Here is a 25,961-nt window from a genome sequence, read left to right as displayed (position 1 = left end):
GGTTTTACCATAACTGAAGTCGACTTTTTTGTGCAACATGATCTTAGAAAGAAAGAAAGAAAGAAAAGAAAGAAAACATTTATTGACAACAACAAAAAGTTACATACATTATGAATTAAAAAAAAAACTTTACATTTATTATTGCCAACATGGTCACCACTCAGCATGTGCTGCAGCAATTTAATTGCTACAGCGCTGATATTCTGTGGTGCCCATACGTGACATTACGAACGACGACAGCAAACATACGCATATATATATATATATATATATATATATATATATATATATATATATATATATATATATATATATATATACACACACATACATACATACACATACACACACACACCCATACACATACATACACACACATACATATACATACATACATACACTTAACTGACAAGATATACCCATATAGATATGTACAACAATAATACAATAACAATACAACAACACTATATTATACAACGAAGCAGCAATGTTATGCAATCACAAGGAGTTACATGCTTTTTGTAGATTTAAATAATAGTTTTTAGCATATTTTTTAAAAGTATAAGTTGTTTTTAAATTTCGTATGGGAGGCGGGAGGTCATTCCAGATCTTGGAAGCTGCATATTTGAACCCTCTCTGAAAACTTGCAGTTCTATGTCGTGGTACCTTTAAACGTATAGATCTTAAATAATTCTAATAAGAATTAAAAATTTAAGTCGTCGCCTGGTGTCAACGCTGCAATTCTTAGTATGGGGGCCCTCTTAATTTTAGATAAAATAGTCTATAAACATTGATGTGATAAAATGTTGTACCCCCAAAATCACATGACAATCGTGTATTTTCTACTGTAATGAAGTGAAGGTTGGTCGTGTCGTCTTATCTCATATATTGTTCTGTGCAATTGGTTTGTGAACAACTTGACAGTTTTTTTTTTCTATAGTGACAAGTGATTTTTCCGTATTATAGTGTAAGTTTAGAGTTTATGTGTACAATTGTATATATCAGTGGTCGTGAACATTCCAATTAGAAGGTTTGTCTTTTTGAACTCTTTAATCTCCAGTGTTTGTTTCTATTGTTATATTAATTTTTCTTTTTACCAATTGAACAGTCTCGCGATTGATAACAATCTCACCTGATGGGAAACGACGATGTGGTCTAAGATAGGGTTTGCGGGCCCACGAATTCTGTTCACTTTTATTGAATCATTACGTCTCTATATATCTTGAACTATGATTGCTTAACGTTATCTGCGTTCTAGTATCCATTTATCTGTTCTCAACGTATTTCTTACAAAATGTGTTCATTAAAAATTCATTAATAAATTTCTTCCTGGAATTCGTAGCACGTTAATTTGTCTCTATTTTTGTCTATGTTTATCATAGTTTTATCTATGGCACAAATAGAGAAAAACGTATTAAGTGCTCTGCGTTTTTAAAAAAAAAACAAAACGTATATTAATCAGGTTAACAATGGCTTTATTAATAAGTCTTATGATAAAACAGAATATTATTATTGTATATTAATCATTAATACAGTAGTTTGGAAGGGCGTTTATTAATCTTTCACGGAAAACCTACTGAACGGATTTGAATGAACAATACATGGCTAGGTTTATACCCTGACTTAGTACATAGGATACTTTATATACTTATTGATTCACCCGAACAAAGCCACGGGACACAGTTAGTAAATAGTAATTGAATAAACCCCACCTGCGCTATCGGTATATACTGGGGCACCAGTGAGACTTTACTCATAAAAACTAAAATCTGGAAAGTAATTATTAGACTGTTTTGTCACTGTCTTTCAATTTGAGAATTTAATGCAAAAGAAAAAGACAAAAAATTTCAATAGCTAAAATAGGCGTATGCTAGTTATAACTCAAAACAGATCAATACAGAGTAAAAGTAGAAACCATTAACACCCTTTATAGAGAGTATTCTAGCAGAGAAACTAAATATTTTCTCAGACTTTGCTCGAAAAATGTCAAATTATTAAGCTTTTCCTTGAGATGACAGTTGGAGACACCGTGTTAGTATTATATTATCTGTGACCGTGTTATTGAACGCGCGTAATATTATGTTGGTTATGTTTGTTTAAAAAAAGAAACAGTTTCACTGATAGAAGATTTCTCTTAAAGGATACTAAAATCTCTTACAGGTGGAGCTATAATATATATTATCCTATATCTTATAGCAGAAATCAGTTATTTATGTTGTTTATTTGTAATGGATAAACTCATAAATTACTCAATAGATTTTAAAAATTCTCCCACCTATAGAAAGCTACATTATTACTGATTACACAGCCTATGTATTATTTTCGAAAATTCAAACTATCCATCCGACGCCGGGGCGGATCGCCAGTAATATATATTTTTGCTAAAATTAATTCTGCATCATATTTTTCTAAATATATCATGCTTTAACTGTTTGCATATTTTGCTTCTATCTGCCCACATATTTTGGCGAAATAATAAAAATGTATATATTTTTATTATTTTATTATGTCACCAAACTTGTACGTTTGAATTGATTCAGCGCTTCCTCTTTTTTTTTTTATCTTTGATACTTATTTATATTAGTATTTGCCTGGATTTGTTACTAAATTTCTTGCGTGTTTCCATGGGACTTCATGAATAATAATTCTTTGTTTAAAATACTGTTATTGGCACTGTAAGGTCTATTGTTGTAAAACTGTAATGTATTTGTTTGTATTAATATTTTGTGAATGACTGTTTGTTGCCATAAATAAATAAAATATAAATATTATATCATCATTTGTGATTACTCGAAGATTACTATAGAAAATATAACGTATCTTGCTTTGACCTATTACTAAATATTATAGTTTCACTTGTGATAGTATTATTGCTTTAGATTTTGACCTGTATATATAGGGACTATACCTGTTAGACACATCACATCCAAATGCAGTTTTACTATGATCAATGACTGTCAGTAAACTCGAAATGCGAACGAGCTGTTGTATATTTCATGACATTTAATATACGTCATTGCTCACGATCCGCTGGAAAACTGAATGACTCGTATACTACGGAGAAATATGAGTATTTTTTACATTTGTAAAGGAAATGACATATTTTGCGTTTTATAAATAATGCGAGCAAACGAATCGTTTTCCTATGTTTACACAATAGTATACATGTTTGGAAATACGATGTTAAAAAAAAAAATTATAGTTTTAATAAATACTTTGGCGTATAAATTATAAATATACTTATTAGCAAAAAGTAAAGGGATTTTATGAATAATAAACTAGATACAAAAACTAAAAGTTCATCGGCGGATACGAGTATACATACGTCGTCTATCGCTGCAACACAATCACTGCATATTTCATAGTGATGTGTCGAAAAAAATATTAAATGATAAATTTATTATATCATACATTAAAACAGAGGATGCAACGCAAGCAACAGCGACTGAATAGGCCGTCCAAATATATTCTATAGGCCAATAACGTTTATCATTGTTTGCTAACTATGTTTCGTGTATTCAAATAGCGTTAACGCATTACTCCGTATCGGGTGACTCTGTTTATTTTCGTTCAAACTTAAATGCGCTATTCGTCCATAATGGAGATTATACAAGTAGTTCACTTGTAGTAATTAACAATAGATTTATATTTGATATTTTCCTTATTATTCATGTTGTAACCACAATACAGTCAGTACGGGATGTGTGGTGACCGTTTTGTATCGTGTTACTGTTTCGTTTCATTAGGACAGTGTATTATTTATGTTTTCAAATAGTGCTACTATAATTTGACGTGAAAAATGTTGAAGTATCTTGTCAATTCGAGGGGTAACCGAATAGGACCTCTCGTAAACGACAAGGGTAATGATGTATGTATTGTAATCTAATATATTTGTTATTATTCGTCTAAATTTTGCTGGTAATTGTATCAAAACGTTTATTTTATATTTCCCTCTTATTTTCCTACAAATGCGTAGTATTATTATTATTTCGTTGATATTTTTGCTGCGCGAATAAGTTTATGAGTTATATATTTACTTTCCTAAACTGTCCACTGCTGAACATAGTCCTACTCTTATTAGAAAGATTTTCCAGTAGTTGCCACACTTAACAGACGGGTTGGCAAACTGCATTTGCCAATTGTAATTGGGTTGTATCCCTCGACCATTATGTTCGATTTCTCGCCTCTTATGACACACACAGGTAAGGAAGGTGTGGCCCATTCTATGCCGGGACTACACGACTATTTTTTATATTTAGTTTACTCATATTTTGTATGTACGTGTAATGAAATTATCAAAGGTCCGAATGAGTTTTTGAATTGGTTGTCAACTCGACTTGACTGTGTTACTAATATCTAATCGTTTTAAGTACCAAGTTTTATGTTTTCAATTACTTTCCGAGTGAGTCAACGTTTCAGTTATTTTTCAAGGTAAAATGTACATTTGTACTTTCGCCATGTATAACAACGTGTAGTCTGTGTGGTCCCGGCATAGAATAGACCACCCCTTCTTTTCCTTGTAGGTGTCGTAAAAAGTGGCTAAAGAAACAATGATATAGCGATTTTTTTTAACGGACGACAATGAAATGGTATCTCCGTCCCCGCTATTGGTATACACTGCCTGGGCACCAGTGAGTGATGATAGGTAAAGATAAACTCAGGTCTGTTGGTTTATTGGGACGACTTTAGCAATAATTAATCACGATGGTTTCCAGGGGGAACCGCGTGAAGGTTAACTTGATAGGGTATATTGCTAGCAAAGGGGATTAACTTCCCCATTACTAACCAATCCTTCTCCTCCAATCATAGAGGGGCGGGCAGCAGCGTCCCCTTTAAAACATCTCTTAAAAACTAACTGCGGTTACCAGCCCGCCTGCCAAGCGTGGCAACCACTAGGCATAACTCCCCTTATGGGGAGGCTTTTGTTCAGCAATGCACAATTAACGGCTGAAATGATGCTGTCTATCCATCCATATTTTATATTATCTCAAATATTACAATCCTAGGAGTATATATTATTGAAAGCTACATTCGTAAGTTGGTATATAATATTGATATTCTTTTTTTTTTTAATAAATTTCGCAAGAGCCCATCGAATAGTTATATTTCAGAAAAAGTACTTTCGTTATGTTGATGCTAAACGTATCACAAAATCAATTCACTCCGAGTAAAATATTTCTTGTTTTAGTGGGTATTTATGGTATTTATTTATAGAGGAAGGATAAACGCGGACAAAATTCCCATACGAAATATCCTTTTACGTTTATCCAGGCTTTTAAGTCCTAAAGGACTAACTTTTAGTTCAGTTACAATAAAACCTTTGAAAATGCATGTTATCAGCACACTCGCTCAAACACAGTTACTGGTTCACTCCTAAAAATCCGAATTAAATTAGAACGGTAAATTTAAGATACTGTAGACACATAAATTTTTGAGGTCCATACCAAATAGGTACAAAAGAACCCTTATGATGAGATTTTGTCTGTCTGTCTGTTACAGCGCTATATCTCAGTAACTATTAATGCTATCGATTCGTAATTTGTAATAGTTTTACATATCATTGGTCGGTACATATTTCAATAGAAGTAATTGAAAAAAAAAATTTTCTTTGGACTTCTTAACAAAAGAGGTACTTAAAATTTCAAAATATACTAGACCGAGTGGGATATTATATGAAAAGGCATTTGTATATTTTCCAGGTTATTTTTATTTATTTTTATGTTGCGTTGTTTTTTTAGTTGTGATCGAAAATGTGTCCGTCAAAAACAGACTTATTTATGCGGTTCAGGTTTCAATCATAATTATTGTAATATATTAAAATAAGAAATTACGAACTGTGTCAATAATAAATATTAGGTGTCTGTTTCGTATAAAAACATGCAAAAGAGTTCATTTAGTTATTTATATATTTATGTACGAAATCATCGGCGTGTGGTATCAACTCGCACCTGACCGGTGTTTTTGATTATTTCCGATAATTAATATAAAAATATTACCATTAAGTTGTTATTGTTATGTACAAAAGGTGAACAAAAAACTTCATATTTATTGCTCGAGCCGTTCTTGACTATTTGTTACATATTTATGTACATAGAATTATCTGTATGGTTACGGAGAGTAATATCAATATTTATTTATTTATATTGGTTTAATGGTAGTTTAATGTAAGAGGCTAGTGTCGCTAGTCGCTGTAATCGAGTGGTGAGTCGTTGTTTCGTATTTAGATCTATTTTTCACAAGTAATTTTAGACGCTGTCTATTTTATATAATATATAGTATTATTACATTATTAAATAAGTCACTCATAATAAATCAATATATTTTTATAATATGATTCTCATTTACCATCTTAATTAACTTACTGTACCTCTATAAAGATTAAGCGATCCTCTAACATTTCAGAGAATTTCACTATCGTCCTTTGATCTTATTATGGTTTTTTGTAGTAAAATATTAAATCTTGTCTTGTCGCTTTTCCAGTTTAATAGATTAACTTAATAAATTTTCGTAGATATTATAAAATAGTAGTTATAAAGAGTCTCTAATAACCATTTTGTCAAAAGACATCTTGTGGTATATACTTCAAATATTTTTTTTTCTTAACTTTGTCTGTTTAATCCTTAAGATTTACCTAAAATCATTGTTCCATATTTGAAATTGTGAATACATTTTTTTTCCATATAAATATAATTTTACTTATTTAAATTTTTAACATTCATCCAAATTATTTTCCGCACATTTTGCTGACTAGTTTATAAGTAGCTGGCTGTGCATATTCAGTTTTTATTTATGTCAATAGGTGTTTAATATCCCTCGACCATTAAGCTATTAAATGGACAGCAGCGTATCGCTTAAATCATCATCAATGCCTAACTTCAGTTGCCGAACCGCCTGCTAATCCTGGCAACCACTAGTAAAACCTCCCAATAGGGGTAGGTCTTTGTCCAGCAATGGACAATTAACGGCTGATATGATGTGTTTAAGATCACTGTTGACATAGTAATAAATTTAAAAAGAAATAATTTCATTTTTATTAAATCTAGTCTACGAACTTAATTTGGTGGGTTTGGGTACTAGTATAGTATTATATTATCTGTGGTTTGGGTAATAAATCACAAGGCCGTCTTGCTTTCAATAGAAAATATGTATATATGTGTAGGTTCGTATGAAGTCTAATATCAGCAGAACTTTATCAACTTTCAAAAACAATTTATTGGGAAATTGATATTTTTTATGAATGATTTATTTTAAGATACGTCATTTTGATGTTAAGTATAAAAGTTGGATATGAATCTGTATAAACTTAAAATGGGTCATATATTATATGACCCATTTTAAGTTACAATACTCACCCTTTTCATAAACTCTCAAACCTTCTCCAAAATTTTCTATCGACTCCATCAACTGGCAACTTGTAAATCGTAGAACTGACAATGATAACTCATCGTCCTTTAATTCGCATCAGAAAGGTCATCTTAAAAGTCATGCTCTCAGTACCCACTCAATGATGAAGCCCAAATCCATCATCCATATTATAAGTCAACCAGCTGCAAACCTTGGCATACGCGAGCGTACACCAAAAGCGCAAACGTAAGTGCTTGGGAACTCAAACCCAATACATAGCACAAAAAAAAGACCCATTTGAAGTTTATACAGTTAGTTTGATTTAAAAATATTATTATTGTCTATTTGTTACCTCTTAGCGCTTTAACAGCTTTACCGACCACTATGAAATTTGGTATACACGTACCTACTATATGGGATGGAGAAAAATATAGACTTTGTTGTAGTCAGTGAATATATCTCAAAGTCATGATTAAAAGTTATTGCAGATATAAATCCCTTTTGATAAAGTAATATAGATATGTTAAGTTTTTTTTCTTTTTACATTTTAACTACATATAGTGAGAAATTTACTTATTCTCAAAATAGATTGGTTTCTATCGCTGCATATGGAGACACATTTATACCTTCTTTATCGAGAAATATCGTTTATTTCATACCTATTTATATATAGTTTAATTTTTGTTTAGATGAAATTTCTTTGTTCTTTGTGTCATTGGTGTAACTTCCTAGATCTGTGTTACTAATCATCTGTATGATTTGTAGGGAGTTTCTAATTAATATCGTTACCAATTGTTAGATATTCTGCGACCGACGATTAAACGTGCCCTTTGATGCATAAAATAAAAGACAATAATTTGAAGAGAGTCGAATTAAAATCTCAATTTTTTTGACAACTTACCTGTTACCGTTGAATGTATTGTGGTTATGTATTATATATTTTTTTTATATAATTAATGGAATTAATATCCTGGTTATGAAATAAAAAAGAATACTCAGTATCGCGCCAATTTAGAAACTTTATTTCCAAAATTGATTTGATTGAAAATCGAATCCGATACCTTTTTACACGTAGCCAACGTACCTGCATCAGTGGGTGTTTGGAAATCGTTTACTGATAATCTTAATATTTTTGTACAGGACGGTCTTGAAGTCATGTTATCGGTACCGAAAAAGGCCAACGATGCTATGCATCTCTCTCTTCTCGAGGGCTGTGACGTGCCGACAGACAGCCTTGGTGAAGTGGTCCTCCAAGATTCGTTCCACGTCTGGGACCTCCGACAGATCATCAAGAAAGGCCGAGAGCGGAGGGTCTTCCTCTTCGACCTACATCTACTACTAGCAAAAGAAGTGAAAGACTCACACGGGAAAGCGAAGTATATTTACAAGACAAAATTCATGGTGAGTATTCTACACACACACACCTACACACCCACACACGCACACAACTTTGTATGTGAATATTGGGTTTCTAGCTATCACCCTTTGCTATACCCGCGTGATTTAAGTTTACCCGATACAAGCGGGCATAGTATTCTATATGTAAATTTAGGATGTGGTCTATGCATATATCAAATCTCATTCAAATCCATCCAGTCGCGATTAAGTAGAAAATAAATACCTTTACAAACAAACACAGTTACATTAGTAGCTGTGGATCCTAATCCTAATGGATGTCCGAGTTTATACTACTTTGTATAAAATAGCCGAACCTTTGCATAGCGGGAAGTTAAGCGCTTAAGTACCAAAGTAGAACTCTGGTTATAATCATATAATAAGACTAATTAATAAGTTTTTTTTTTTATAAATTTGTAATAATTTACATGAAATCTGATTTTACGTACTATAACGTTAAGCACGTAGTGAGTACGACATTTCTGTCTTTTGATCATTAAAATAAGTTTAAAAATTCATAATATAAATGTTTAGACATCCGAGTTGGGTGTGACGGAGCACATCGAAGCGGACGAATGCAAGTTCTCCGTGTGGACGGGACGGGAACCGATGGCAAGTGACTGCCGGATAGTGCTGAAAGCACCTTCGCTGGAAGTGAAGCAGACCTGGGTTCGACGTCTCCGGGAAGTTATACAGGTATATTATTCCAGTTTTTTTTTTTTCATTTGAAGAATGGCACAGCAACCCCGCCTGTGCTGTTACGTATGTATACGATGGCAAGGTACTAAATGGCTAAAAGTGGAAAGACAACCTCGATCTTGCTATTGGTATATGTTGGCGGTGTACCAGTGGGGGATGAATAGATAATGAAAAGTCTTGCCTGTCCCACCATGACGAATTCACTAGGGGTTTAATTAGGATGGTTTCCATTGAAACCGCTTGGAGGTCTACCTGGTACTCTGTATTAATAATATTGTAAGCAAACGTAGTATAGGATTACTCCTTAGATGAAGTGACGACTTAATGACCTCAGGTCTCGAGAGAGGATTGTGTTTAGAAGCATTTAATGATTAGCTGAAACTAAATAATATTGTTTAATCGAATACAAAGTATTCTTTGTAATTTGCCATACCAAAGAATCAATAGATTTCTTCTCGAATTCAGAATCTATGAAGGCGCTTTTCTCGTATACTTTTTTTTATACCACTGAGGTGGCAAACAAGCATACGGCCAGCCTGGTGGTAAGCGGTTACTATAGCCTATGAACGCCTGCAATACCAGAGGTATTACGCGCGCGTTGCCGACTATGTAGACACTTACTGCTAGGGTGACATTCTGTAAAGTCTGAAGTACTTGTACTATTCATACCTATATTACTGTTACCACTTCCCACTCAGTCAGCTTTCCTAGTAGTTCAAGAAGAAGTACAGATTTTCGCTTTCGGTATTCCTTACTGAATCTTTGTTATTTTATAGAACGACCGTACTTATTTAATATCGCCTTTGATCGCCTCTCAAAGTAACCCGAAAGTTGACTAATACAAAATGCCTCGCACTCGTTAACTCCGCCTTTGTGCATTACTTGTATTAACAGCAACTTTCATTTAAACTCTGTTACTATTAATACGACCACTATAGTCGTTGGATTCACATTACTTTGTTCAACAATAATCATCATCATCATATCAGCCTTTAACTGTCCACTGCTGAACATAAGCCTCCCCCTTAGGGAGTTTCGCCAGTAGTTGCCACGCTTAACGGACGGGTTGGCAACCGCAGTTAGGCTTGAGAGATGTTTTAAGAGGGACGCTGCTGCCCATCCCTCGTCCTTCCTTAGTCGATTCTTACGACACCCATGGGAAAGATAGGGGTGGCCTATTCTATGCCGGGACCACACGGCCTAAACAAAAATAAATCATCAATAATGTTGGATGCGAATAGTGAGGTTTCTCAATGAGATGCAAATGGTAAGCCTGTCTGTGCCAAGTCGACCTCAACGCGGTTCCCTCTGGAAATCATCGTGGTGAATTCTTGTGGAATTCGTCACGATGGGCCAACTCACCTGTTTGATGCTCACCTATCAACCTTCACTGGTGGTCCGCCAAGGTACACTACAGAAGTACAGGAGGGTTACCATTCCATTCAATTACTCTACGGTGAGGTAAATATTAGTGTAGAGTTTTCTTTCTCTTGATCTGCTGTGTATTACTTTGAAGTCAGCTCTTATAACATTCTAGCCATGAAACAGATTGGTGACATTTCGAACACTCTATTATTATATTTTTACATAGTTATTTTCTTAAAAAAAATAATAAAAAAAAGACAGTGAAATATTGTTATATACTGTAACATAATGCACTGGCAACTTTCCTCGTTTCGATGGGTAAACACTTTCCATCAGGTGAACCATCTCTTTTGTCTAACAATATAGAAATTCCTGTATTGTATTTGATTCTCATTACATTTTACCTTCCAAATTAATACAATTCAAATAAAATTTGCTTTATGTATTCACGTCGTAATTACGTATGGACGTACGGATCCCCTTGACCTATTTCCTATGATGAATACAAATGTATGGCAGGCTCCGACTAATTAATGATGTTTTGTAGGAAACGTACTTCAGTGGAGCACTGCAGCAGCCTCCACGCAGTCCCGGCCGCGTCCGACCTACCAGCTCACAGAGATCTAGCAGGTAACAAGGATTAATGCATAAAAACTTCATCGTTCCCCACAAAGAATGATACACCTACGCTTATTACAACCTATGCAACGAAGATGCAGTCGTTTGTATTTTAACTCAAAGGAGTAAACAAACCTATATTATACCTTTGGGAATAATATCAATTGTCTTTAAATTTTTCATGGCCTATATAATTATTCAAATTTAGAATACTGTAAAAATTTCATCGCAGTCAATCGCTACTGGATGTTTCTATTCTATTTCTACGTGCGTGAAAAATATAGAAAATCATGAACAAAGTAAAAATAAAAAGACAAATATAGTTTTAACAAACATTAATTATCGCATATACTATACACCAATAAATTACATTTCCAAAAATATTTACATTTTATAGTTTTGACTTTGTTACGATTTTATTTTAAAAGATATAGAAATAGACGTTACAAGAAACAAAGTGAAGAGGCAACAATGGGCGCCTTTATCGCTAAACAGCGATCTCTTTCAAGCAAACTTGGGATGGATAGGAGTAATTAAAGTTATATCTGGTGGTCTACCAAACGAATAATAATATTCAAAAAGGGTCAATGAGAAGCTAAAACCAAAATAAAAATATGATAAATAAATATTATATTTATAGAAATAAATGCAAAATAATTAATACAAACGTGGACGAAAAATAATGTAACTGAACTAATATTAACTAACTAAATTAATATTATACTTAAATAAGAAAAAAAATATTTTTTTTGTTTGTAATGGATTAGCTAAAAAAAATTGTTAACTGATTTCAAAAATCAATTCACCTATAGAAAGCTACAGTATCAGTAAGTAACACGGGCTGTATTTAATTTTCAAAAAATCATCGCAAGCCAGGTCGTATTGCTAGTAATAAATACAGACAAGCTTCTGCAAGACATACAATTTCCTTAAACAGTAATTTTTAAATCAGTGATTTGGATTAGCGAAGCTTAACTATCAACTTTGTATTTATCGATTACGTCAGCATTGAAAGTCATTACTTAATAAAAAAAAAAAAAATATTTTTAATTAATTACCTTTTTGCCTCGTAGATGTACGTTGTACAACGCCCTTTTAAAATCTGTAGAATAAAAATTAAATCTCTGTTCATACAAAATTGTGCGTACATAAAACATGTAAGATAATTTGCCAATACTAATAATAAATTTCCTCGACAGGGACCTTGAAGAGACTCTTTTAGATGAAACTACAGAAAATCTAGACAGAAATTCGCTGGCGTCCTTCGGTAGCGGTAATACTACAGATTCTGATAAGGTAAGCCTAGTTTTGTAAGACGCATTGAAATACTGATTATTTGTGAGAATTCTGGTGTCACAATTTCTTACTGCCACTATTTCAGTTCTTGTTGAACGTATCAACAAAATAAATGATATTAATATGGTTAGAATTTTTATCTTTATTCTCAAACTACCTTTTGCCCATTACGTCGTGCGTGTTGATTTGGAAGTAGTTATTTACATGTAAGTGGCGTATAAAGATAAAACTTACATCAGATTTTAAGTTAGACATTCATAAATACAACTGTGAAAATTGCATCCAATTTGATGCACTAGTTTTTATATCTTACACAACCAAAAGTTATAAAAAATGTTGTCGTTTCTATTGCTTATATTAAGACCCCTCATTGACAATTATTCTTAATTACTTTGTGTGTACAGACAGCGTCACGTTATAATTATATTGGCAGTAAGAATGACAAATGAGTTGGAAAGGTTCGAGATAATAGACTATATCTACTGATACATATATTATTTTTATGTATTAAATCTTTGAGTAATAATACATGAAATATATAGGTGTCTATACTATGTATTATATGATATATTGTATTTATTGTTGAATTACCACATATATAAAAGGTCATTTCATAAAAAAAAAATTATATAGGTACTGAAAAATTACATTGCTCAGTGTTGTACTGTACACAACAAAAATATAAAATAACTACACTCAACCTTATTATGTATATATAGTAAAATAGAGAGAGATAGAAATACAGTGTTCCGTTGCGAGGGTCTTGTACAGGCTTTGTGAAGGACCTGACTCAGCATTTGCAACGGTCTGTTGTACGAGTTTGTGTGCTTTGACTTTTCCCCGAACTGAATACAAAAGGAAAACAGCTTTAATGGACGAATAGATGGCCTGAAAGTGTTTTTGTATATGTAGTCTATCTGTACAGTTATTTATTTTTGGTAAAAAATTACAATTATTAATAATTAAATTACATATTGTAGTACTAATATTTTGTGAATTTATATATATATATATATATATATATATATATATATATATATATATATATATATATATATATATATATATATATTCATGAATTATTGAATTTATAATAGTTTTAGACGTTTTCCTGTCAGATTATTATAGTCATTTATAGGAGTAACATAGGAAACAGTATTATTATTCGAAGATGGGCTTTTTTCAGGAAGATAAATCTGTAATACTGCGACCTCTGTGAACTACTGTGTTCACCCTCCCCCTCCCTTTTTTTTAAAGACCGCTGCTGATTCTTGTCAGTGATAAGAATTTTAAGATGTTTTTAGCAGTTGTATTTTTGATCTCCTCAGAATATAAAGTGTATTTTTCAAAGAACCTATATCGTTTATGTGAGTGATGATGATGTATGATGAGTGAGTGGGCTGCAGTAACAAATTATGCGCTGTGGGGTTTTTTCCTTAGTGTGAAAAAATCTGTAAACAATTTTTGGACATAAACTTATTTAGTTTGCAAGGTTCAGTAAGAGCCCTTGTTAATACACAAATATTATTTTTACTCAAGCGAGTTAATTTCTTTGAGTAGTTTTTAGAAAACCTCTTTATCAGGCTTTCGAGTTATTTAATCCTGGCTATAAAAACCAGCTTTTATTTGCTGTTTTTTAAGCTTTTTAGTTTGAGATGTCTGAACTTTAGTCTTCAAGGCATGCCACAATAAGGTTCTGGTCCTATTTGACCTTTGTTTGCCCTCTTCCTTTGTTAATTGGTCACTTGTTTCATTTCCATGAATGTCTGAATGACCAGAAATCCATCACAAGATGATGTTATTTCAACTGCCCCAGTCATTTAATAACATTACGTAGTTATTTATGAGTTTTGATTTCACTTCGTATGAGTCAAGTTCAAGTAATGCTGTTTGACTGACCGAGTATAAATATATTATTATTTATTGAATTAAAACATAGATTTAGTTCATCACATATCTTATTAGGGCCATAGTTACTACCTGAAAGATTGTGGCATATTTGCCTAAGTTTTAAAGAGCTGTGGCTTAAGTGTCTTATACCATATCTCGCATTTTTTGTAGTTATTCTTTATTTCATTTATCTCTTTCAGATATTTCAATTTTGTAATGTTTTACTTGCATTTTAGGATCGTGTCATCTGACATTCTTAAAATAGGGTTGCTCATTATTAATTATTCGATGGATTTATGTGTCTGTGATTGCCATGAGTTTTTTCTGTGGGAACTATTTTGAAGCATACTGGCTTTTCATAGTAAGGGTGTTAAGTTCAGTAAAGTATTTTGAGCCGCTTCCGGCGTAGTACTAATGGCGCCTGTAATTATTAGACTTGTTATTCTGTGTAGGTTGTTTAGTTTATTGGCAGTCGTCGCTTGCAGTGTTTTTTTCCTCCAGATTACGCAATGTATGTATGTTGTTAACGGTCTTACAATGGCGGTGTATAGCCACAGGGCAATTTTGGGATTTATCCACCATTTACCATACCTGTCAAGCAACGGCTAATGTCAAATGCAACTTTAGCGTTTTGAATGATGAATCTATGTGCAAGTTCCATGCGAGGTTTTGGTTTATGATCACGTCCAGGTACTTGACCCCTTTGGAAAAGTTGATAATTTTGCCGTTTACTGTAGGCATTATTAGTTTATTTAATTTCTTTCTTTTAGTAAATGCAACGATTTCAGTTTTATCAGGATTTTCTGATAATTTGGTTTCATAACACCATTTTATTATGACGTTAAGAGCTCTTTAGATATGTTCTGATATAGTACTTTCACAGAAATTTCTGACCATAATTACAAGGTCATACGTATAACCCTCTACTTCGATGTTATTTGTTCCAAGGGTTGATCTATTTTAGAAACCACATCAGAGGCGATAAAATGTGATGTATTATAAGTATTTATTTCAATTATTCGGTTCGAGAGCATTGACTTTATTCAATAGTTTCGCTACCCCTTTTCGGAAAAGACCCTGTATAATAGAGTCAAAAGTGGTATTATCAAATGCGCCCTCAATGTCAAGGAAAGCACATAGCGCTCTTTGCTTGTTCTCAAGGGGGTGTTCGACTTTGTTGGTGATATCGAGTAAGGCGGTTTCAGTCGATTGTTCCTTGTGGTAGACGTGTTGATTCCTGTGCAAGGGAGTTTTACTGAGGACTGGTTTTTATATGCTGATCTAGTACCTTTTCCATCGTTTTAATGAAGAAACAAGTAAGATTAATTCTGTTTTGTGAGATTTCGGATTCGAGTCTCTTCTTCCAGCTTTTGGTACTTTAGTCTTTGTGAATGTTTCTGGAGTTATTGAGTTCAGGTTTGATAGTCCGTTGTATTTGGTTGAGTCGGAAGATTCTGATTACACTGTTATACTCCAAATGTTTTGGTCTGTTATGAGCAATATGTTTTAGTATATTTGGATGAATTTTTTCGTGACCTTCATTGACTACTATGCTTTCTGATGAATCAAAGAAGTGTATTTTTGATAGCAGTCTACATTTAAATATTGGAATCAAAACAATTTCACAATCATAATTACAGAAGAAAAAAGAAATGACCAAGGAGTATCACAACGGCGGGCACATTACCCACTATAAGTAGCGCTGATTTCTATAACGGCCCATGTTGAACGCAATAGAATTTTATAATTATTAGTTCGACTTAAAAATTGGTATATGTTTCAATAAAGTCAGGTAAACTTTGTAATGAGATTTAGATTAGATTCCTTCATTGTATGAAGTCACATAAAACGTAGAAAGTAGTCTTTGTTAATTGGACAGTTTGGTCTGGATATAAAGAAAAAACACATCGTATAATATAATATGAGTACTAAGGAAGGAGTACCTACATTTCAGTTAAAATAGGAATTAAGTGGTAGAAAAGGCAAAATTAATATAACATCAGACGTCTATCATAATATCTTAAATATAAAAATACAAAATACTTGAACATGTAGTGTATTTATGAATAGAAGTCTATTTTAGAAAGGATTACCCAAATTATCCTCGGATTGAAACGTGGGAAATGCCTGATAACAAAACTAATAAAACATCAGAAGTCTGAGATATTTAAATATAAAATACGCGAAAACGTAGTTGTGGCAAAATAATGAGTTCTTAGAAAGGAGTAAAAAAATGTTCTTAAACAGGAATTAAATGAGGGCTTTTGTTAATTTATTAGATATATAAAAACTTATCAAACAGTGTTCATACAATATGACATGGACTAAATAAATAAGTTTTTCTGTATAACGCACATATGGCGGCCATTGGTGTGCAAATACACGGGAAAGGACCGGTAACAAAACTAATATAACATCTGTAGTCTGTGATATTTTAATATAAAATACTCGAACGTGTAATTGTGGCAAACAGGAAAATTTCCAATTTTCCTGGTTCACCAAGTTTTCTGACTACATTTTACACACGCAGCGCCTCCATACGAGTACGCCTTCTATTTTGTCCGTTCTATGTTCTGACCGTGTGTATTCGTCAGTAATTTTGTTGGTAGCGAACTATTTTATTTGTATTTCATAACTCGCGTAACGAGGTGGGGTATTCTATTTCGTATACGAGTATAGTTATACGTACATACGCGATATCTATATAGTGTGTGTCTCTCTCTATACTTCACACAATTAGTAATAGCAGCGTATCTTTTTACTAAATTTAGTCATTTAACAATATTTTGCTTCGCAAATCATAAAACACGATTGCCCTGAAAAACAAGTAGCTAGTGTCACTCAAGATGATGTTAATGTAGGCTCTAACGTTATCCCACATATCCATCTGTATGTGAGGTATCGATCAAATAGAAATCCATACTTATTTTAGATGGGGAAAGACATATGTAATTAAATGTATTTATGGGTAATTAATATAAAACTTATTTTATGTACTGTTGTTTCTATGAAAAGACACACCAATAGATTATTGTACAAAATTTTGTCAAATATAGAAAAACGGATTTTACCTATAGTCTGGGAACTATTTCAATATTAAAGTTTTCAGTCGACCTGGTAAAAAGAGATTCATTGTTCAGTTCGACTTATTATTATTTCGACATTATTGTATATTATTGTAAAAACCCAATTTACGATAAACTTAAAATTTTCTATATTTGCATCAAAGACTTTGGAAATGTCAAAAATAGGCAAAAAATTAAGTCTTGGTTGGAGTGTGTGCTTGTAGTCGTGGTCAGAAAGGCAGGTTAGGTTTGGTTTGATGAAAACCTCGAAAACATTTTTTTTATAAAATCCTTACATTTACCAACTCATGCTTTGCAAGCTTTTACATTAATATATATTTTAAGCGTCTCTGTATTATCTCAGTTGTATTCTTTATTTATATTTTTTTGGCCATTTGTAAATCGATGTTCATAATTATTTTCACAGTCGACAGGGTTTACTTCCGTATCCAGTCCCTTATTAAATTTGTTGCTATTGAAGTGGCCGTTTGTTTTTGCGCAACCAAATATATTTGTATATGTTGTGTACACTGGTTAGATTTTTTTCTAATCGAAACAATTTGCTCTTGTGTTTACCAAATTTAACGTTTGCTATGATTCAAGTCGCCTTTTGCCGGACATAATTACTTGTGTATTATGTATGCAAATATACGATGCGATACATCTTCCACAATTGTGAATAGTTTTTGACGATTCTTTTTTTGATCTAAAAAGTTTTTACTAAATTGAGTATAGACTTATATAGGGGATTCTTGGCCTTGCACTAATATTGTCAAGATTCAAGTATTTCAATAGAATGTATAGAAAATGTGAATAAAGTAATAATGAACCTTGCTGTAAGACAGCTTACTGATGTCGAATATTAGTACAAATGGAATCTTGTAGAAGTCCATATCGGCTGCTGAACATAGACCTCTTCCTATTGGGTTGGCAATTAAAGGGTGTTTTTTTTTGTAATAATTTCAGCAAAACATGGTTCCCTTTTCTTTAAGTTCTATTGAAACAGGCTATTTTTTGTAGTTTAATCAACTGAAATCGCACAGACTTCAATAGCTCTGTTACTTTCACATGGCACTTAAGCGTTACGAGCGTTTGGCTCGAGTGCTCGGTGAATTACCCAGTACAGGCACTGTCCGTCTTGATTACAGATGTGTTTGCCTACTATAAAAACTTGAATGTTTCTCGGCTCATAGAGTGACGACACGTATTGACAGCTAACCTAGTGGATTTGACGCAATTGTGTTATATATATATAATAACATTCCTATACATCAAATGAATATGCTCACGACTGCAGTCCTTGAAAGGTAGTAGTAGTATTTATCGACTGTTACCCTCAAATTATTTAAATAAATTGATCTTTTTGAATGATTCTATTTTGGTTCAGAAGTGTGCTATGAAAAATTACGATTCCAGGCTAGCAGGCGGTATCGAACTCCTTAGTTTAAGACGAGACTTTGCTTTCCGTTACATCTTTTACTGCCTATATAACGGATTGTTTTTTTAAGAACTCTTCGTCAGCTCACAGCCACCTATTACTATCCCATCGCTCGCCATCGGCAGCGGCAGTAGTGGAATGACTTTTCTGCCCAGGTTTTCTCTAGAGATTACAGCATGGCGTTCGTCAAAGAGAGTCAAGGTTTCATAAGGATCGACTATGCGCACGTGACATTCCTGATGTTAGGGGCGTTCGTAGGCTACAGTACAGTCGTTTAATATTAGACGGGCCGTATGCTTGTTTGTTATCAGAATAGCATAAACAAATTCTGAACAAGCTGGTTATTCTATATATAGTCAAATTTGTTAACCGTGTTTGTCTCATATTCTATATTATCTTTTCTCGCGTGTGTCATACTTCGAGTCTGTGTCTTTTGTATTTCCCCTTGCATTGTGTATCATCTAGTAGATTTTATTAATTATCCTTATAAGTATATTTAGTAAATTCTTTTTCATATTTCGCCCTTGTTGCAGAAGTTATGGTCCAGACGCAACTGCTAGTTTTACATATCTTTTCTTATCCGACTTTTAATAAAGGATGAGCTTGTCAACTCGGTGTTATTTTTTCTCTCGGTGTTAAGTTTGTTATTTTTTAGCTCGGCCAGTTATGAACTGTTTTAGAAATACTTTTTTTCCCTGCAGGGATATTCTATCAAATTAGTACCATGAACACTTTACCAACATCGCTTCAATATTTTATTTTAAAATAAAAATAACTGTTTTTTTTAGTAATCGACTTTGCCTCGATTGAACATAATTTTACTATTACCTTTATCTTCATTATAAAAGACTTTAGATAGAAGGTAGGCACAATAAGAATTCGTAGCAGCTTAGCAAAAATGTCGCGAGTAACTCTTAACTTTTTTACCATGAGACTGTATGCTTGCTTCTTTTTTTATTTTATTTTTTTAATACATTTTAGTACTTTTTTTATTTTATTTTTTAATACATAATAATGGCAAACTAGCTGACGGCCCACCTGATGTAGAGTGTTAACCGTCGCCTATAGACATGAGCAGTACCATGGGCGTAACAGAGTATACTGTTTCGCCCATGATAGCCCCCATGCATTGACATTCCTGAGGACTCAGGTATTATTCCTCTGTACCCTCATGCCATATCCAACCCTTCAAACCGAAACACAGCCATGCAAACACAACTGCTTTACGGTTGAAACACGAATGGGACAGAGGTACCCAAGCAAACGACTTTTGTACAAAGTCTTCGTGATATAAAAAAAAATCCGATTGCCATACCAGTCAACAGTTTCAGACACTCCTTTATAATTTCTATATATTTTTGTTTCTTCATTTTCATTAACAATGGTTAATCGTAACGTTCCATAACAATGGGAGTGTCACGATTAAATGTAAATGGATAAGCAGTATTAGCGAATTCTTGAAAGCTATTTATTGTATTGTAGAAATTGTGGATACAATGAAATTTTCATTTCATAACTTGAGTGCTTTTTGTGTATTGATCTTCCACAGCCCTCAAAATGGTAGAGTTTAATAATTCGTTTGTATTTTTGTTTCTAACTTGTACACGCGACATTTTTGATATTTGAAACGATTTTGATAATCCTTTTTAAATTGAAACAATTTATTCCAGCCAGAACTGCAATCGTGACGAAATTATAAGATTTAAAATCTATCAAATCTGAAATAAGAAATAAAGTATTTTTTTATTCAATATTTATTTTTATTGTGCCAGCTATATAAATAATAAATAAAGTAAATTATTGATGGCAAATTGTCATAACTGACTATCAACATATAGCCAAAAGCACTAACTCTAGAAAGGTGATATTTAAAACATAGCGTTATTTAATAAATATACAATTGAATTAAGAACCTCCTTGTTTTGAAGTCGGTTGGTAAGAGGAAATACGATATTACGCGTGCAAAGCCATGTGCAATAGCTAGTTATTAAATAATTGCCGCCGTTGTAATAAACGTATGTAACATGCGACATACCTACCCATATTTCGCGAAGCATAATTGCATCTGGCCTACCTAGAAGCATGCCTACCGCCATCTCTCGGGTTAATTATCTTTGATAACGCTGTTAAGTCGAGTTATCAAAATATATGAAGCAAATGTATAGTGGCCTTAAACACTCGGTTATCTTTTCCTACCACCGTAAGAGAAATAGCTTAAACATATATAGATAATGGAACAGTGTTCGTGATTAGCAGATCACTAGAAAGGATATTAAAACAAAAATATATCTTGCAGTTGGTTTTTTTGTCAAATGAAATCTTAAATTATAAATTTATATATCTTATGTAATCATGTTTAACTCTATATTCTTAATTTAGTTTAAAAATATAGACTTATACGTGAACATTAAAAATAATACTTACTTTTGACTAACTATCCGGTGATGGATAACATTGAGAATAAACCAAAACGAGTAACGATGATAGACTCGCCCGCCGCTGCTTTGGCTTCTAATTTTAATAAGCTTAGTAAAAAGTGGGCATCTCGTGTGTTATATTACAAAGACGGCAACAGTTAACAAATATCTCTGTCTGCCCCATTAGAGATTATAGACGTGAGCATATTTATTTTAAAATCTATGTAACTTATATAGTATATTCATAGTATATCTTTTGTGATTTTGTAGTGCCTTAACGGTTTATACAATTACTATGAAATTTGGTACTTATACACATACTACATGGGATGGAGAAGGATATAGGATACGTTTTACCCCGTTCAGTAAACATATCCCGGTAACGCAGACTAGTATTAAATATATTTAAGACAATACTACAATACATAATATTAAGTAAAAAAGTAAATAATTTAAAGAGCCGTCGACTCACAAAAAATAAGAATGTATCGAGATTTTGTGTATTGTTACGACGTGGTAACTATTACAATATTCCATTTACGGTCTCTGAGCGTGAAAAGTTAACAATAACTTTTCACGTTCAGTGTTAAGCTTTCTTACATTTGTATGGGAAATTCGGGGAATCCTTCGGAGTTTCTACGCGTATTTCTATTCTGATGGCGTCTGGTTTACATTCAAACGTTTATTCTGTATACATGTAGTTATGAAATATCTGATATGAATTGTCTAGGTGTGTTTACATCGAACCAGCGAATACTCTTTCTTGTTTATAAGAAGTATTCTTTCCAAATTTAAATATCTATATTTATTTTTTATAAATTTAAATTTAAACATCGAATCCTGTTTTCAATCAATTTTTCGCTTTTTTTTACTTTTTACATTTACGGTAAAATGTTATATTTCGTTGCGTCAACTGCTTTGCGAACAATTTTGTGCAATATTTTTGTTTACTGTTTTAGTAATATTAATACTTCATTAAAATGAAGTCTTCGGTTTCAGACCTGTTTCGATTAATTTTGTGTTTTTAAATATATATGCAACGTTATAACCTTATGCGTTCGTATGTACTTTTCTTTTAAATTATGAATACGTAACAGTGAAACAGAAGGGAGAAGTTTTATTTTTTATTTATGTCGCGGATTAATTAAATAAAAATGGGGACTTTTCCCCCAAGTTGATCCTCACATCGTAACCGGAGTGTGGAGAGGACACTACGCTCTTTCCGTGTTCTGCACTTGCACGGATAGGCACATAAAGAAAATTACATTTCGAGTGTACCTAATAATTTACGACGGGTTCACTTCAATTCAGGGTTGCCATCAATATTATTAAATAAATAAATACCTTTGGATAGCGTTATCTGGCCCCAATTTTAGTAGAGCTTGTATTTGTATTATGGCTACTAAGCAACTGATATAAATATTTAATTTTTTTTGTAAATATAGATATCTTTATATACGATATTTTTTGGTCATTTAAACACGCTTCTATATTTTATATATTATATATTTACAGATTGGTTCCATAGAAGTTTTATTAAGATCGGTTCATTAATTTTGATATCAGAATAACTGGTTTTGCCACAATTGAAGACGGTTTCTTTTTTTGTGGGACACAATGTTTAATTACTATTAAGTAAAGTTAATTGAAATGTACACTTCGTATGTAAATAAAAAAATGTGTTTTATTTGCGAATACTATAGCTGGATTAAGACTTGTTACCTGCCCCTTTATCCACGTTGCATACTCTGTGATTATGTTAGCAATCAGTTCATTTTATGATACAGTGTGACATACTACTCAATTTGCATTTGGTATATGGTTTGGCTCCCGTCTTCAATTCTAACCATCGCAACGATCGTATCCTATTACCATACGATATACAATTTTCATCACAAATGTGAATTTGATTCAGAAACTTCACATCTGTATCGATTCAACAAATTATGCCATGTTTAGAACCTAATATTCTTCAATAAGCTCATGCGATATCAACTTTCCGAGCATTATTTTTCCAATTGAGTGCAGATAAATTAATATCATTTCGTTACTTGTTACTATGCAACCACGTAAAAGAGAGGTTGATGTCTTCTCGAGTGTTTTGAGATAAATATTCTTTCAATTTTTTTATCGGCGTCTTAAAGAAGGAGGTTCTTTTGAATGAGTTTCTTTTTGTGTGGCTATATTACGACTTCAATTGGGAGCCGCTTTTATTAATTTGCAATTTTAGTATTTTATAACCAAAAGGCTTTCGAGTTGGTTCAATATTAATTTCGTGATCATCGTAGTAACCGTTTTTCTCTACAAAGTAAAAAAACTGTTTATTGTAAAAAAAAAAAAAAAAAATTGCGTTCCAAATTTAAAAATTAAAAATATTGAAATTTGGAACGCAATTTTTGTCTACATATAGAAGTATAAATATTTTCGTTTTAATTCTAATTTATCAAACATTATTAACGAAAAAGTCAATATTTAAGTACTTATTTATTTATTTATTTATTTATGCTTTATTGACCACATTACAAAAAAAAAATGTCTGGTACAAAAGGCGGACTTAATACTATATAGCATTCTCTCCCAGTCAACCTTTGGCTAAACAGAAATTTTAATATGCGGTGAAAAAAAAATTACAACACATACAATAGAGATTATATAAATATACATACATGAATACATTAAACAAATATTACATAAATATACAAATATGTAATAAAAATACATATATACAAATATAAATATACATATATAAATATACCTACTTATAGATTATATACGATAACACAAATAAACAACGATAGAGATCAAAGTGATGATGATGAAGGTGAACTGCTTTCACAGTTTTTTCCAAAGATATTCGTAGACTTTTCTCTTAAAAATAAATTTGTTAGAAATTTGTCTTATGTCCATGGGTAGCGCATTCCAGAGTCGTGAGGCCTCAAGAGTAAAGGAATTGGAAACAAAAGCAGAACGATGTAGAGGAATAGAGAGAACAAGAGAGTCGTTAGAACGAAGTTCGCGTGTATGAGAATCACAGAGATATTTGAATCTACATTTCAAGTATTCTGGTGATAAGGGACTAATAAGAAGAGAGAAAATGTTGCAAAGCAACCTCAACTGTCTGCGTTGGCGTATAGGGAGCCATTTTAACTGAGATCTGTACGAAGATATGTGATCATATTTACGCAGACAGAAGATGAAACGAATAGGACTATTGATTAGACGATCTAATTTATCAGGATAACACACATCAGCATAATCAATAATGGGGAGAATAAGTGTTTGAATAAGTGTAATTTTAGTTTTAATAGGAAAAAAGTGCTTAAAACGGTTAATGTACTGAAGTGTGGCTACGACTGAACGACTAATCTCAGCAATTTGTTTGGTCCAGCTCAATTTCGAATCAATATAAAGGCCAAGATTTTTAACGCTCGTACAGTAAGTAATAATCGAATTATTGTATGTTACAGGTAAGAGAGAGTTATAATTGATCTTTTCCAACTGTCTCGAGCTACCAACGATTATTGCTTGGCACTTTCTTGGATTTACTGGGATGCCAAATTCATGAGACCAAACACTGATTTTTTGTAGTTCATCGTTCAACTGTGCAACAGCTGAATTTATATCTTCGACAGTTGTCTGTACATACATTTGTAAATCATCTGCATATAGATGGTAAGAACAATCAATTATCGTGGAAAGAAGATTAATAAATATTGAAAACATTAAAGGGGATAAGATGCCACCTTGAGGAACACCTGATGAAAGACCTTTCCAGTCAGACAACTCACGATCTATACGGACAGCTTGTTGTCGTCCACGAAGATAAGACGTGAACCAGTCCAAGGCAGAAGGCGAAAAATTATGATGATTAAGGATCGCAAGTAAGATATCGTGATCTACCATGTTAAAAGCATTGGAAAAGTCTATTAAAATAAGAATGGTGACCAACCTATTCTCCATGCCTGAACGGATATCTTCAGTAACTTTGAGTAGGGCAGTAGTAGTACTATGTCCAGGGCGAAAACCGGATTGAAAAGGAGTAAGGATATTATTTGCAAAGATAAAGGAGGATACTTGCTTATGTGCCACAGCTTCAAGGACATTGGAAAGGAAAGGTAGAATTGAAATCGGTCTAAATTGACTTAACTGTTGTGGTGTGGAAACTTTAGGAAGAGGTATGACAAAAGCTTTTCGCCAAAGATGAGGGAAACTCCCTGAAGAAAAGGAAAAATTGATAATGTGGGTTATGGCAGGGAGAATTACGTCAAGGATATCAGTGACCATTTGCCAGCTTACATTATCACAGCCAACAGCCTTGGACTTGATTGATGAGGTAATTTTACGAATCTCATCTTCAGATACAGATGAAAAGGAAAAAGAATTTTTATTAATAATGGGTAAAGACGTAATTTTAGTGATTGTGGCTGATTTAAC

The 25,961-nt window shown here is 32.7% G+C and overlaps 1 protein-coding gene across 4 annotated transcripts in view; it reads left to right on the top strand.

Moving 5' to 3' along the window:
* LOC113518471 (kalirin) overlaps positions 1 to 25,961 on the top strand; it is a 271,700-nt gene that overhangs the window by 73,556 nt on the left and 172,183 nt on the right. For all 4 annotated transcript variants that reach the window (XR_008253032.1, XM_052896497.1, XM_052896496.1 and 1 more), the window contains exons 26-29: positions 8,485 to 8,745; positions 9,274 to 9,435; positions 11,351 to 11,433; positions 12,621 to 12,717. Coding sequence is in view for 3 of the 4 variants with exons in the window: in XM_052896497.1 (XP_052752457.1) it covers positions 8,485 to 8,745; positions 9,274 to 9,435; positions 11,351 to 11,433; positions 12,621 to 12,717 (603 nt within the window). In the remaining variant the exon portion in view is untranslated. The remainder of the gene's footprint in view (positions 1 to 8,484; positions 8,746 to 9,273; positions 9,436 to 11,350; positions 11,434 to 12,620; positions 12,718 to 25,961) is intronic.

This window comes from Galleria mellonella, unplaced genomic scaffold, assembly GCF_026898425.1.
Source record: "Galleria mellonella isolate WM207_F2 unplaced genomic scaffold, CSIRO_AGI_GalMel_v1 utg33, whole genome shotgun sequence".
Taxonomy (NCBI): Eukaryota; Metazoa; Arthropoda; class Insecta; order Lepidoptera; family Pyralidae; genus Galleria; species Galleria mellonella.
Note: the sequence above shows the minus strand (reverse complement) of the source record. Positions and strands in the feature narration are given on the sequence as shown.